This window comes from Dermacentor albipictus, chromosome 4 (genome assembly GCF_038994185.2).
Source record: "Dermacentor albipictus isolate Rhodes 1998 colony chromosome 4, USDA_Dalb.pri_finalv2, whole genome shotgun sequence".
Lineage (NCBI taxonomy): Eukaryota > Metazoa > Arthropoda > Arachnida > Ixodida > Ixodidae > Dermacentor > Dermacentor albipictus.
Window position 1 is genome coordinate 52,512,268 of NC_091824.1, and position 15,622 is coordinate 52,527,889.

The following is a 15,622-nucleotide window of genomic DNA, read 5'->3' on the forward strand; positions in this document are numbered from 1 at the left end:
GCACTAGATCATTCAGTAACATGGGCGGCTTTGTAGTTCTACCTTACATCAGAGCAAACTGCACTCGACAGAAATCAAGGGCAGCCGCACCGTTATAGCTAAGCAAATTAAGGACAATTACGCCGCGTCTTCACACTTCGAGCACGCTTCGACAGCCCAGCGATAGATATTTAAAACACAACCACACTCGGACGAGAAAATTTTGCTTCTGCCAAGTGAACGTAGCGGGTATTTCAAGACGCGTGTTAAATTCATGGCTGTTTCATTCGTAAACATTAATTAATTGACGTAAAATTATCAGTGAGCAAAACAGTTTTCATTTCAACGCAAGGAAACAAAACCGAAACTAGCGCAACTGTTTTGCCCAGTTGTGCAGACACAAAATGATCCAAAGCCGAAGCCGTCAATAGCATGACGCCATTTTGAACTTGTGCGGCATCGCGCGCGAGTACATGTTGAGTGGTTCTGAAATCGCTGCATTAAGGGCGACTGCAACCAAGCGTTGTGGCAAGTTACGGTGGGAGCTTCTGTCCGTGCTGTGTGATTGCGACGAGGGGACCGCCGCCAGCAGCAGCGTATCGCCGATTTCGTCTTTGCCGACATCGAGCAAGTGCTGCGGTTTGCACTGCATCTTTCATTGTGATATGGGAGATCGCAACGGACAGAGACGACCAGGTGCATACGAACGACTACCAGCGGAGAGTGACCTGTGCCGTATTTCTCTTAACGTCTCAGGTAAGCATATCAGCTTTTGTTCCGAGTTTACAAACGGCGCGTACTCGGCCCTTCCGGTACGGCTACATTTTGCGCCATGTTTCTCTTGGCATTTCACAGACGTTTCTTAGGCATGCGTGCGCGTATGTATGCGGAAATACTACTCAGGCGCCTCAGGAGAAAGCCTCAGGAGAAACACCGTTCTTAACGACTCTAGTGACGAGTGGCCTGTCGCATCGAAAAATCCGTAGAATATTAAGTACTGCGTAACTTGAAGTGCAGATACAATACTAGCACCAGTGCGACTTTCGCATGGCGAAGACAGGTAATCGAAAGGGCAGCTTGTGCATTCTGAAGATTTACTAGCGCTTTAGGTATATTGCCGCGAATAATAAAAGCGCTACAACGCTGTATGGCAGTGTCAGGCGATGTGGCAGCACAGATATTTTAAGAGCGGTTAAGCGGCTCCATGCACAAGCGAACAGACACAGCGCTTTCAAAGCGCTGAAAGAGGACAAATTTTTTGTGCATTTGGCTGTAAGTAGAAAACACATTAGCTCACAATCTAAGCCTTTATATAATGTATTATTTTTACGTAATCTTTATTTTCACGGTTGTAAGAATTTAAAAGCATGAATATGCCGCAACATTTATAAAGTAAATCCTACTACGCTTACAAAACCTGGCTGTGTTATGTAGTAAAATTGCACTATTGCTACTGGATTTTTTATATTGAGTCCGGTGGTTTATGAAAAAAAAAGGTCCTTTTATGTGTAGTTTTATGTTAGTGCGTATATTTGCCCAGCAGAAATGAGTTGATTGCAAAGTTGTACCTTCCAGTGAGCTGCATATGAACCCAAGTTTATCCTGTCTTGGCTATTGTAATGGGCATGCAACAGTTTTAAGTATATACAGCTGTAGTTGGCTAAGTCGCTGCAACATATTTTGTAAAAGTAGAAGGCCATTTATTATTTTGCTGCTTCCATGCAGAAATACCTTTTTTCTTGTAGCAAGAAACGCTGACAGTATTGAATGAAATGAAGTGTGTTGTATTTTTCTACTAACTTAATAAAGGAAATTTAGTCTGCCGTGTATCGGAGATTAGTTTACCTTCTTGTACTAAACAATGCATATGTCCTCGGCTACTGCTGTTGTCCTGTGTATTTTTATAATTTTGAAATGTATTTTATTTTAGGTAATCAAGAAATTACAACAGCCAGAAGTCACCATCTTACCAGCACGTTATGGGTGAGACAAATCGTAGCAGGCACTTTTGCATATCTCATTAGCATATGATGCTATTTGTTGTAATTTTTGGGTCCACTTTCCTGTCTTTATGCATTTTACTATTATTGTGCAAAGGGTAACAGCTTTACATTGAGACAGAGTAATCACCCAAAGGGGAGACATGGCTGGAGGAGACAACACACACAAGCCTCCTTTGTCCGTATCTTTATGTTGCGCAGTTACTCTGTCGTTATCTACCAACAAGCCCAAGTTCCTCATCAGCTACATTTACTAATGATCCGTTATTACAGTTTCATTGACATAACATTGAAAGTACAGAGGTACACAGGAAGACAAGATACTTGAACTGATGAAGAGCCGTAGAACAAGGACCGCTGGAGCCAATATTTCGACAAAGAGAAGGAGATTTCTTCTCAAAACGTTGGCTTCAATGAATTTTCTTGTTCTATCCCTATTTACGGTTGAAAGAAAGCATTATTCCTCTTGCTGAAGTATTATGCATTATGGCATAAAAATTAGCAGGGTGAAATATGAGGAATGTCAAAATTCTTGTATATTGCAGTGCTAAAGCGAAAGCCAGGAAAACAAGATGTAGAGAACCACATTATTTTTCACTGCCCAGTTTAGCCAGCTTTATTCCGAGCTTGCACTTTGTTGCATTAACGGCCACTGGAATTCGTTAATTGAATTAGCTTGGTGATTTACTTATATTAAGAGATATTGAACTTGTATTAATGCAGCTTAACATAATGCACGTAAAAATAATTTACAATGACATATTTAGGTGGCAGGCTTGCAGTTGTCTAGCAGATCACTTGATGGTATGAGCTCAGGTTTCAACCGAGCTTCCATGCACAAACCGGTTACACATTTTTTGTTTCATTGTTTGGATTTTCATAAACATAAGTACCGTTTCTTTTTTGTCGGGCTTCTAGTTGTGTCGTAGGACCTAACTGTTTACCTTTATTTGTATTGGTAGCCATGTTACACAGACACCTCAGTTTTATTGTAAATCATGTCATGGTAGGACTAAGAACATTTGTGCAAATTTGTTGCAGGTACACTCTGGCGGCTCCTACCCCTGTGTCCTCCCACCACCCTGTCCTGACTACGTACACTAGGTAGTTGGGAGCCTTTGGCGGCTTCTGCCACTGCATCCTGCCGCCACCATGTCCCGACTATGTCCACTAGGGAGTTGGCAGCCTTAGTGATGATGCCAGCAGGCTGACAGCCGACGGAAAGATTCAGGTAAATACCTGTAATTAAGCGACGTCTTTTTGAGTGAAATGGCTTGTAGTCACTCAGCAATGAAAGACGTAACTTCGAAGCAGTTTAGACTCCCTGCTATCTGTGCAGGGATACTCAAGTCTATGCATTTTGTCTTAGCCGCCAAGAGGCTATGTGTATTAGACGAAATGCGATGCAAATTTTCAAACTGCAAGAGACCACTTGCACAATTTTTTTTGCTTAACACAAAAACTACTTTGATAAAGCTTTACCAATTTAAAAAGAATACAATGTACTCTCATACATGGTATTTGGCATAAATTTACTAGGGCTGCCTCAATGGTAAGTAGGCCGATAAACGTACACCAAAACTGTCTTCTTTTCCAAGTTCATCCTCCTCTCTGCACTGCTGCATAATGTATCTTTCTGATACCATTCTTGCACACAGCACAAGTCCTAAACAAATGGATTGCATAAATTTGCAGCTTTTGCTGTAGATCACTTTTGTGAAAATAAAGTTAATAAGCCATTTTGTCCATTTTTAATCAGCCCTAATAAACTGAGCAGTGGCTAATAAGCAGTCAAGTTTTTGGTGTAAGGCCTCTCTTCGTTGTTAAAAATTTGGCCCTCTTAATGAAAGAACCAAAATTTTGGCTGCCATTTTATGATGCATACTTTGGTGCATTACACGAAATTTGACATAATGTTTATGGCAGTAAAAAATTTTTTTTTGCTTTCAGTATTGCGTGAAATTGAGATTTGTTCGATATTGAAAGGCCCTCAGTTTTCAAGAAGAAATTCCAAGTGGTTGTGTGCCAGGTTGGAACAGCTGGCATGGAATAGCCTACTTACACAAATAGGGAGGGTCATGTACACCTGACTTTATGTTAAGGTACTATTATTGATCCACAAAAGACAAATTGAAGGATTCCATCTTATAAGCAGCTCTTCACATTCATTTCCACTTTTGCACATTTATATACCTTGAGTCTGGTGACTTGTGTCTGTTTTCATCATCTGCTATGTGCAGATGGTAAACTTCAGATTTGCCCTATGGTACAGAATATTTTGGTGCTAAATATATGAATCTGTGTTTTTCAGGTTGCCTCGAAATTTTACCCAAGCCATGCTGCACACTCGGGCCAGGCCTCTTGCGAACGACGTATAACCAGGCTCAACGCATCAGGGTCGAGGGAGTCCGGAGATCAAGGCGACCTGCTGTGCAACCAGCGTGCAACCTTTGGTGACCCCTCTACATGTGCTACCTATTTCACAGCTGTGCCTCACCTACCATCTATCCAAACAGCATCACCGGCTGTGATCACTTATCGAACCATGGATGAATGTTGGGGTGGAGTGATTTGAACAGACATTCTTTTTGTCTCTTCAAATTCTTTGTAAATATTTCTGTTATAATTCATATGTGTCTTTAGTATCTAGTTTTTAATAGTTCCTTTCTCTTAGAATTCTCACCATCAGCCCCTGCTATTCTAATGTATACCTGCCTTTAAGCCCCGTTTCTCGTAGTTCTTTCGTACTTGTGGATGTAATTGATAGGTTATTAATTCTTGTTGTACGGAAGGCTAAAATACGAACTTACGGCATTTTTTCTTCCTTTGATAATCTACAGCACTGCAATGTGTTAAAGAAATGTAACATAACACGGGCTCTGGTGCAGGATAAATTTAAGAGCAATATAGAGTACTTATTTCAAGCACCCATTATTTTTTAAAAACTCAAGGATATAGGAGCACAAGAAACTATTGAACTAGAGAAACATTGGTTCCCCTCATAAGTCTGGTAATAATGTGACTTCTTTCACTGCAAAGATACTGGTACTCACATACAAGGTTTGAGACATGAAAGCTATGATAGCCTTGGCATTTCTCAGTGCTTATTTGCCACACTGACGAATGTCAAAGGTAGCATAGGTTTCATGCACACATTGGTTGTATTACACCTTTTGAGTATTGCATTTCTCAAACACACGGGTTTGCAGCAGTGCTTTAAATAGCAAATGTATTTCCTAATTTTCAGAATTTGTTAGTGCAAGAGTAACGCTACAGATCATGTAAAAATAATTTTACAGACTATATGTCCATGGATGCATGTTTCTTCTGATGACGTAGCAGTGCCATGTGGTCGGGGGATGAATGTCTATTTCAGATTTAAATATTGGCTTCCAGGCCTGGGTTAGTCTCCTACACTGAGTATTCAGGTCAAAGCCCAGTTACTAGAGGAAAGTGAATAAAACTAGGAATTATAAACATCAAAAGATCTTTTTTGGGACACTAATGTAGCAATCAGCAAGGTTCTTTGTGCATTCATTTCCAGATTTGCAAGATTATATTTTGACTGGTTTCATTAATGCGAGAACAAATATTTGTTTATTCTCATGCTAGAGTTGGCTGCCCCCATTCGCATACAACCCCTTTACAGGCTAAAAATTAAGCTGTTTTTCGGTTTTGCGCCCTCAGTGTTAAGGGATGCAAACTGTGACATACAACAGAATGCAGAAAAATGTCTAAGGAATGCAAGCAGGGCATGGGACTTTTTAGACAGATGCATGCGTGTGCTATTTATAAAACTCCCTATGGTATGCCTCAAGGCATTTTGTAACCCTTTGGTAGAAACACTGACACCCACTTATTAAGGGGAAATGCTCCTCGAAACAACTTTTTTAATTTGTACTAGAAATTTGAATGTACTGCTATTCATAGGGAGTTTTATGTAGATTTGAATTGTCATTGGTTTTTGTGTAGCTGGTGTTATGTCCTACATAGTGGCAATATATTTTTATGGGCACTTGTGTGTAAAAGTTTCGCAAATGGTTTCATGCTGTATCTTATTTAGCTAGGTGTATACCGCAAAGTGGCGATACCTATCCAAACAGCTTGTACAATTACTGGAATTATGCAAAAAATATTAGGCCACTTTAAATAATTTTTAGATTGCAATTTCAATTAGATACTGGTATTCTGCTTATCTTGAAGAGTATGTATGCCAAATTTAATTTCTATAGGACAATTATAAAGCACAAGGTTATTCTCATGCTATTGTGAGAAAAAAATTATTGAAGTGTTCTCAATAATTTTAGTAGCAGGCCTGCCTGCCTGCCTGCCTACTAATCTTGCATACTTCTAGTAACTTTACGTGCTGTTTGAATAGATATCGGCACCTTGCAGTCTACAGGGAGCTGAGTTAGCTGCAGCACACTGCTTTTTTTGTGAAAACTTAATACACAAGAATGTGCCCGCAAATATCACTATGTATTTTGCCGTTGTATAGAACATAACTCAAGAAGCAGCTAAACAAAAACTAATGGGATATATGAAATCTGCATGAAGAACTTTACAATTGGCTCTCTTTTGAAACCTCTAGTACAAATAATAAAAATATTTCGAGTAATATTCAATCAGCAAAACGTTCCCCTTGCTACTGTGACCTACAACATAGCGACGCAAAGCTTAAGGCAAGTCCTCTTGTCGAAGCGAATATGGGCTGTCTTCCCAAGGGCTTCTGTTAAAGACGGTGAATTTTCCTGCATTTACCAGAAGTGCAATACTAAAATGTTTGTGAATGTGCAATTGGTATTGGCACACTAACAGAAAAAAAGACAGTTCTGTGAAATGTAGACTTGAGACGTGACTTTGTTGGACATTTAAATTTTGACTCCATATATTTGTGTTTTGTACTGAGTGTTTCACCAGTGACTGCCACTAATTATTGAACATAACTGCTTCATGACAGTGCCACAATTTTCACTAACATAAATTTTAGCTGTGGCAGGCATTAGAATTACAGTACTCAATAACGTCTACTTTGTAGGAACTCAGACTAGCACCAGTTCTGAGATACATATACCCAAAAAGTAATGATCAAATAGATTTCCACACAGAATTGTCCTACAAGGCTTACAGAAGGCTTTTTGGCAAAGTAATATCCGAAAGAGCAAAGCATGTTCCACCAAGTATGGTGACAAATATTTCAGAGCTGCCAGTCTGAGGACTCCTACAAACTAACTATACCTTCAGCACTGACTAGCTTCAATAATGGTATGTCAGTGTTTTGCTAAAATTAATGAAACTTCAATTATTGTGATCTTGTTTAAGAAGACATATGTAATTAACATGCAGTTCTAATCTCTGTCACTTTTGTAAATATTTCCCAATTATTTTTTCAGGCTACAATTTTTGGTAATAATGGTATTCATTGCAGAAAGAGCTAGTACATGGCATTTAATGAAGAAGGTACTGGTCATTGTAGATTTTCTGTCTTCAGCATTTGTTCTGTTCCACAGCTGCTTCTTGAAATCTGGAATGATGTACCCATCACTTTGTTAGCGATAAACAGGGAAATCTGTCAGTATGTTTTGTTTAAAATGGAGCTGATCAACCCAATAGTTAGGCTATTTGCTAATTATAAATTACAATGACAATAGTATAGGACCATAAAAACAGACTGATGCTGAATAACAGCTGTGCCCAGCTACATCCACGCAGCTTTGCCACACAATGTGCATGTGTTCAGAAGAGCCAAATGCCCCAGAGAGAAAGCAACAGTAACTAATTGTTCGTCATCGTGTACAAGCATATTATGCGCTAGATGTAAATTATGCTCAGTAAATACATAAATCAGTCATGTGAGGTGTCTCACTTTAGGTTGCAAGTTGGAACTTATTGCAATCTTGGTTGTTTTTTATTTTGTTTCCTTTGTGAGCATGAGTGACTTAGTTGCCTTGGCACATATTGTCAAAACTGTTTCTTCATCACTGGGAATCACAAAATTTCAATTACACATAAAATTTCCAGTTACTGATATGGTAGACTTCGAAGTTAATTCTCTTATCTACCAAGTAGTTTTATCATTCATTGAAACATATCCATGCAATGCACAATGGGAACCCAAATTATAAATATCTGTTCTTGCTTTCTACCCTGCTCTACAACATTATGAAGATGCAAAGCAAAACTATAAGTTTACAATTGTCCCCCATAACCTGAGTTTCGCTTAGAATTTGAAAAAATGGCTGTGGCTTAGGTAAGGTTAAGCCCAGGATGCGAAGCATACTAGCCTTTATTTTAGTTGTTGAACCACTGTTTAGCCTGGTGAACTGCTGTTGCTTGGCTATATTTGGTTCGGCTAGACGAAGAAACAACTCATGCATTACTTCTTCGCCTTCAAGAGTGGAACGCGACAGCGTTCCCGTCGACCCGCCAAGGGGTGTAAGACAATGGGCTACAGGGCAGCGACTACGCGCCCCGCATTGGACGCGGTGAGCGTCGAGCAAAGCAGCGTTCGGCGCGGCAACGAAATGTGCGCCTGAGCAAGAGACGCACGCCTTAGAAACAGCGCGTTTCTAAGGCAACACCGCATTCACTAGAGGCGCTTTTGTACCGCTTTGAAGCGTTGTACTCGTGGCTCAGTGGTAGCGTCTCCGTCCCACACTCCGGAGACCCTGGTTCGATTCCCACCCAGCCCGTCTTGCAAGAGTTGAGCCAAAGCCACTTCTCCTCTGTCGTGACGTCACGGTGTCACGTGATTTCATGGTCACCGCCGCGCCTGAGGAGCTGGGTTGAGCCCTCGTAATATGCTTCGCATAAAACAAAATTGACATCCTGCTATAGTGTGAGAGTTGCTTTGGGCACCAAGTGAACTGCGTAGCACCTGTGCTAGAGTACACAACAAAGCAGAAAATCGCACCAGATTGGAATGGCAGTGGTAAGTTAAGAACAGATGTTTTATTTCACGCACCGTTAATGTGGCTTATCATCTGCTCCTGTTTTGTGGGAACGCATACATTGGGAAGACAATTTTTTGCACCAATCTTACCCTAGCGGGACACTTGAGAAAGGTAGAAATCAAGAACAGGTATTCAAACTTTGTTGCCCACAGTGTATTATCTGAATGTGTTTCACTCTACAAAAGACTACTGTGGTAGATAATCATAAAGACCAAGACAAAAGAATTAAAAGAAGTATGTGTCAGTCATCCTTCCATGATCTCCCATGTTTATAGAAACACTTCTTTCTGCATATGTGCGAAGCCGTAGGGAAGCATTACATAACTCAGTCATGCTTTCCAAGTTAAAAATCGGAATAAGGACGATCACAAGAACATTGTATGAGTGATTTGTAAATGTGTCACCTAATGCAACTTATTTACGTATGTGCTGAAGGTACATTACAGCCAGTGCATAATCTGTCTGCTCTTACAGGATAGCTTGTGATGAGTAAAAGAAGCCTTCCTCACATCTTTCTCTTTGTTTCTTTTGGACCTTGGTTCACCATGTGTATTGTTACAGCTGTATGCATGCAGCTGGGTATAGTTTATGTGTTCCGCTACCTCCCTTGTCCTCATTATTCATGTGCTATCTTTGCCGTAACAAAATACAGCTACCTGTGCTACATATTTTGTCAGCGTGTTTGCATTATGGCAAGTTTTGTATTAGTGGTTATTGCAATCTGCGAAATTGTCTGTCAGCTATTATACTTCGTCTTGAAAAGTATGTTTGTCAACATAAATAAACAGTTAGTATAAATTTTGCTCTATTTATTTTTGTAATATTATCTGTTGTGAAGCTTTTATACACTGTTGCATGTTGTATGACAATAAAATTGATGCACAACTTTTTAATGTGGTATTTTTCAGATCAATTTTCAACTGACGCTAACACGTACAAGTTGTGGGGGAAAAGTGCCAACAAGAGTACCATAAGGTAAGACAGCTGTTCTTACTGTTAGATTGGATTATCAATTGCCAACCAGTTGTTTTCAGCAAGCATAGTATAACGCATAGATTATGTAATCTAAGTTGGAATATTGTTTTTATTGCACTTGATTATCTGGGTCTCCTTTGTACATAAGTGCGGCCTTCTTTATTTGTTATATGTAGCTTGCTTGCTTAAAATGTTAAATCGTAAGTTCTAAATAAAAACACGTCTCGAAGAACAGTGAAATAGGTTTAACCTTTAAATGTTTTGACATTAGAGACCTGTGCAGTGCTGAATTGAACTTCTACATGAGTTACATAATATTTTGGGGTCTCATTATGGTTCTGAGTTGCATTGCAGTGTCATGCATATGCACCTGCAGGCTACATATTGGATGTTTATTTAAGACTGTTTTGCTTGGTTGGCTATTGATTCCAGTTTAATAGTAATGAGAACTGTCTTGCTTTCATGGTGATTCTGTGCTGACTAATACATTTGAATTTTCCAGAAGACAACAAAGGGTGATGAAATGTTAACATTTTGTTGCTAACCTGCCACGTCCTTTTTGGCAAGTTTGCTATGGGTTCTTTCTTATATGTTGTCTTTTCACAGTAGCCATTTTGAGAACTAGCCGTAGTCGTGTGTACTTACAGCAAAAGTTGGTGACACATTTTGAAAAGTGACTCGACACTGCCATCCGAGAGTCAAACGACTTACATGGATTAGTTATTTTACCCCATTTACAAGAGTCCTGCACCACGCACTAAGGGTAACTTGACACACATTGCTGGAGTCATCAGACTCATCAAGAATAGTTACCCGAATCCTTCAGCAGTGGTCATGTCACCCTTTATCTTGAGTCGTTCGACTCATTTAGAATTGTTAACGGACTACCTCAGCACTAGTCTTGTAACCCTTTTGAGAGGGTATAGGCGACTATTACAACAGAGTGTGCATGACTATTGTGTGCGGAGTCACGCAAACACCTTGTATTGAGCACAGATAGTCTCGGGACTCTCTGCCGAAAGAGAGTTCCGGTGTCTCCCACAAAGTGTGTCGTATACGTGGCGAGTCCAGACTCTCCGAAAAGAGTAAGAGGTACTCTTTTTTTTCTTAGTGTGTAGTCCATGCCTTTAAATTTGTGTACGTTCTTTAGTATGGTTATTTTCTCGGAGTAGTCCAAAATTCTCAGAATAACAGGACGTGGACGGTCCTCGCGTACCCTACCAAGCCTATGGGCGTCTTGCGCTGGAGTTTGAGGTATAGTAGCGGCACCTGGTGGCGGCGCGGGAAACGACATCTGGGTCGTACCAGCTTGGGTCGTATTGAACCCTGGCTGTGGCGAAGCACGTTTCTAGGCCGAGTTTTGCGTCGATTCGCACTTTTTTATGCCCTGTTGCGAGTGCAAAAAGGCTCGTCACTTCTCACAGACCACGCCGACCACGCTGCGAGCTCGCCGCAGCCTATAGTTCAACGAAAACGGACTCTCCGTGTGCCGTGGGACGTAATGCTACGAGCAGAAGGAATCGGTGACGCCGATCCGGAGAGACCTAGCGCAGCCTCGAAAAGGCGTCACCGTCATTACTTCTGCGTCGTGGGCTGCCATGAACAAGAAGGCCTGAATCCCAACATCAGATTCCGCCGTTCTCCTTGAAGACCTCACGAAGTGGAGCGTCGGGCGAGCTGCATAGCTGCAGTTCGTCGCGCTGAGTAAGCGAAACTTCGTGCCATGCCTACTGCTTCGCCTGTCTTGAAGCTTGCTTGATTATCTGCGTTCTAATGTTCGGTCTTTTGCACCTACAGTCCCGACAGCAGACCGACATAGCAGCAAGCATGGCAGGTAATTCACGATGCGAGACCCGGCCACAGCGACAATTGACAATTCGACCGATGCGAAGTGACCAGGTGTGTGCAAATGAGCACAAATGGTCGGGCTCATTCGATCACAATTCACTACTCCACTACGTACGAGCAGCACAGTTTAAGAGAGTTAAATGCGCTCATCCTTGATCTCAAGCCAGCACTTTGAGGCAGCGCAGCAAGGCAGTATTGATTGCAGCGCATCGATGTTCGAGCGCTGTCATTAAAACCTACATCAAGCGAGCAGCGCACGAGCTCGCGCTGCAGCGCGATTCGCACGTACGTGCAAGCTCATATGCATTGCATCAGTTATTACCAGTTACTAAAAAGGACGGATGGCCGCAACTACAACGCAGGCATAACTACTTGCTTAGCGGCATGCAGTCAACAAAGATTGCAGGAGGCCCGCCGTTTCGCGGCATGTCCAAAGACCACTGCCGTCGCGGCGCGTACGATCGTGCGCTCGAGCAGTTCGCACATCGCGGCGCGTACCATCGTGTGCTCGAGCAGTTCCGTACACATGATGCCTGCTTATCGCTGTTGTGGATTCATTTATAGCAAGCATTTGCTCGCGTTCGTGCGCCTGAACTAGCAGCTAGCGTACAAACCTTACCTGAAGTTCCACTTCGTACGCGACTCGCTTCACTTGCGATTGACACGGTGCTAAAACTTCGCCGCCTAATTCTTGAACGGCGTACACGTATTCGGCACTGCATAATTTCTTGCCTTTACGCAGCGTGCCCCCCCTGAAAAAATCTTCGGCGCCCGATATTCGCTGCAGGCCGTGAAACAACACAACCGAAAGTGGCGGGTCCATATTCTAAACGTGCTTTCCGAAGCAGACGACCGAGCTTGGTACGACCCATTTTAGTACAGAGGGCGCTTTTTAGCACCTTTTTCGCAGTGCCCCCTGGGCAATGCAAGAGCCCTATGACAACATTCGATTCTTGGACATTGGATCGATAATTTCTCTGAGATGACGTTTGACACCTTGTTTAATAAGTCGTCCCCATCTTCATTTGCGTCTTCTGGGATGCCATACAAGATTAAGTTATTGCGACGGGATCTATTTTCGAGCTCATCATTTATTTTACTCAGCTGCGCCACAGCAACAGTCAAGGACTCAAGTTGAGCACGTCAGACGTCGTACTCCTCTGGTGGTGAAGACTCAAGCACAGTCACACGAGAATCGAAGACGTTAAAAACGCTCGTCGACAGTTTTCTGGAATGACTTTATGTCGGCTATGCCACGAGCTAATCGCTTCTGCCCCTCTAACAGTTCAGATAGCATTTTGGCAATCATAGCGTCATTGGTACACCTTTGCTTGATACTTTGTTGATACACCTTTGCTTGTAAGCTAATCATTAGCAAACAAAAGGTGGGAAGGCACGCGGGAGGATTAAACTCCGAGGCAACCACCTGAATTGTGTCGTTTTTCACCCATGACGGGCGCCCAGTTGGTGGCTGCTGTGTTCTGCGTGGCGGTGTCCGCAGCCCAAGCCATCCTTCTCAAGGCTCTCGGAGCGGGAGCTCTTGGTTTCGCTGCTGGAGCCTTGGTCGGCAGCGCTCTATCGCATCGCGGCGGTGGCGGTGGCTACTATCCTTACCCCTACAGCCGTGGATTCGGCGGTGGCGGCGGCTTTGGCTTCGGTGGCTCTGGCTTCGGGGGAGGCTTTGGATTCTCTGGGTAGTTACACTGCGAAAGCCTGAAATACACTTCAGTCAAGGCAGGGACGTGAGTAATTGTCTTTTAATTATGTTATCTTAACTTATCGCATGTAAGTGTGATATTGGTCACAGACGAAGTGGAAAGCATATACGCGATCGCAACACAACAAACAGATGGCCGGAATGAAGTGGCCATGCCAAAGCAGTAGTACCAACTCCAACTGAATAAATCCAACTTAGAAATTGAGTTCTTCATCACTCACCCATTGCCGCCGCACACTGTGACGGATAAGTCTAGACACACCTGACAAACATATTTTCCTCCGGTAGAGAGTCACCCATAGTGTTTGTTGGTAACTTATATTTAGGCACGCCGGCATTTGTAGGCTAACCTTGTTTTGTGCTATGGTTAAATATTCCTCTTTACTTGGCTTCGAGGAGAACCTCGAGGTGGCGCTATTCAGCTTCTAACTGAAGCGTAGAAGGTTTCAAGCTCTTGCGGCCAACTCTAAAGCTATTCTTTACAACTTTGAGTCTTGTACGGTGTTCCCCAAACAGCGAAAATTTAACAAGAAACAGAGAGCAACAATTTTTGACCAGAAGGTGGTAATTATTTGTGATGTCGTAATTTAATGACCTATCGCTTCCACCTGGTATACTCCGACAACGAAAGCACAAGAAAGGGTGGTGGAAGTTGTTTAATGCTTCGGGTGCTAAGGTGGTGTGATGATGTCGCTACGCTAAGCACGGATACTAAGGCATGCTGCTTAAAAAAGAAACCAGATGCGGGAAGATATATGCGAAAAGTCATTTGCGAAAATAAAATTATTCACTTCGAATAGACACTGCCGATTAGGATGATTTGTATACTGCCAGCATTAAACGTTATCACTATTACGACGTCCGTCCATGTTCGGCAATCGTTGTAAAAAGCTGTTTTTTAACGCTCGTCTAAAATTTTGTCAGGCAATGGAGGCTCCAACAGGATGCGACAATCAAATTTCCTGCCGAAGCTATATTGTTAACTCCTCATATCCACAAGGCACACTTTCTTACATCATCGCTTTTCCAACTGAGCGCGTAAACGTAAAAAGTTTCTCATGTACCATAGAAATTTTGTGAGTAATATGTGAGTTGATCAAATCTTATTCCAACTAGTTTTATTGCGTGTCTGATGTTAGGAACGACCTTGAAGCGAATAGCTAGATTTTATTCACGTAATGGACTCCTATGGCTGCACAAGTCTACAGAACGATCGCCACTTCATACACTTCATACCTGCGCAATGAGGTAATCCAGCATGCCGCAGTTACAACGTCTAATTTTGGCCGGCTTTTTATAGTGCTGCCATATTACAGTAATCATACCTGGAACAAGAGTACACGTATACGCATCATGATATTGTAAATAGAGTCGCGCCTACATTTGAACTAGCGGTTTCTTATGTGGCACCGTCACTAGCCGTTTCATCATTACTAACGGTTGCAAAGAGTTGGTGCTAAAAACCTCTATATTAGTGACCTATATTTTCGTTTACATTAAAGAAGTGCCCAGAGCTCACTGGTGTTCTGGGCCTCTCGCTGTTATGCATTTTTTTACGTTCTTGTCATTTTCGTGAGAGTTATTTCATCAAGGTAGAGCAAGAAGATGTACCCACGACCACCTGAACAAGGTCAGTCGTCTACTTCATCGCTCAATTTTGGACGACGTGCCTTTGGAAGCTCGGACCAGCTCGATTCCTGGGAGAGCTCAACGCCAGAAGCCATGGACTCTGACAGCGAGTACACCGTAGTCATGGGCCGCCGCATGAAGAAGATGCGCCATATGTCGACTGAGGCGACTTCATCGTATCAAAGTGAGCAAAAATCCTTCATGGTTTCTTACGTGCTGCTCTCGACGTCACACAGCATGAACTCCCTCAGCAGGCAGTTCCTCACCGAATATTTTGAAAGTGTGGCCCCTGGGCAAATTAACGAAATCAGGATCAACGCTCGCAAGAACATCCTGACAATAGATGTGAAAAATTCCGCAATACTTGAGAAGTTAAAGAACATTCCACAGTTAAGCGCAATCCCCGTCCGCTCCTTTATTACTTACGGGAAGGAGACAACAACTGGAGTGATTTCCGACGTAGAGCTTGAAATCAAGCATGCGGACCTCAAGAGTCTTTTGAGGTCATCGGTGCGCATTCT

General features: G+C 42.4%; 1 protein-coding gene and 1 long non-coding RNA gene across 21 annotated transcripts in view; one reads left to right on the plus strand and one right to left on the minus strand.

Moving 5' to 3' along the window:
- Positions 1-15,622, minus strand: part of LOC135909148 (uncharacterized) — a 758,332-nt gene that overhangs the window by 19,848 nt on the left and 722,862 nt on the right. Inside the window, exon 9 of one of the 20 annotated variants that reach the window (XM_070536947.1) lies at positions 6,519-7,503. The exons of 18 other annotated variants lie outside the window; for them this stretch is intronic. Coding sequence is in view for 1 of the 2 variants with exons in the window: in XM_070536940.1 (XP_070393041.1) it covers positions 13,454-13,468 (15 nt within the window). In the remaining variant the exon portion in view is untranslated. Of the gene's footprint in view, positions 1-6,518; positions 7,504-13,243; positions 13,469-15,622 lie in introns of those variants that run through there. One more of the 20 variants, XM_070536940.1, reaches the window with a different exon arrangement.
- On the plus strand, positions 472-6,438 carry LOC135909145 (uncharacterized). The gene is made up of 4 exons (XR_010566593.2): positions 472-735; positions 1,910-1,962; positions 3,021-3,210; positions 4,291-6,438. It is a non-coding gene; the product is annotated as an uncharacterized lncRNA (long non-coding RNA).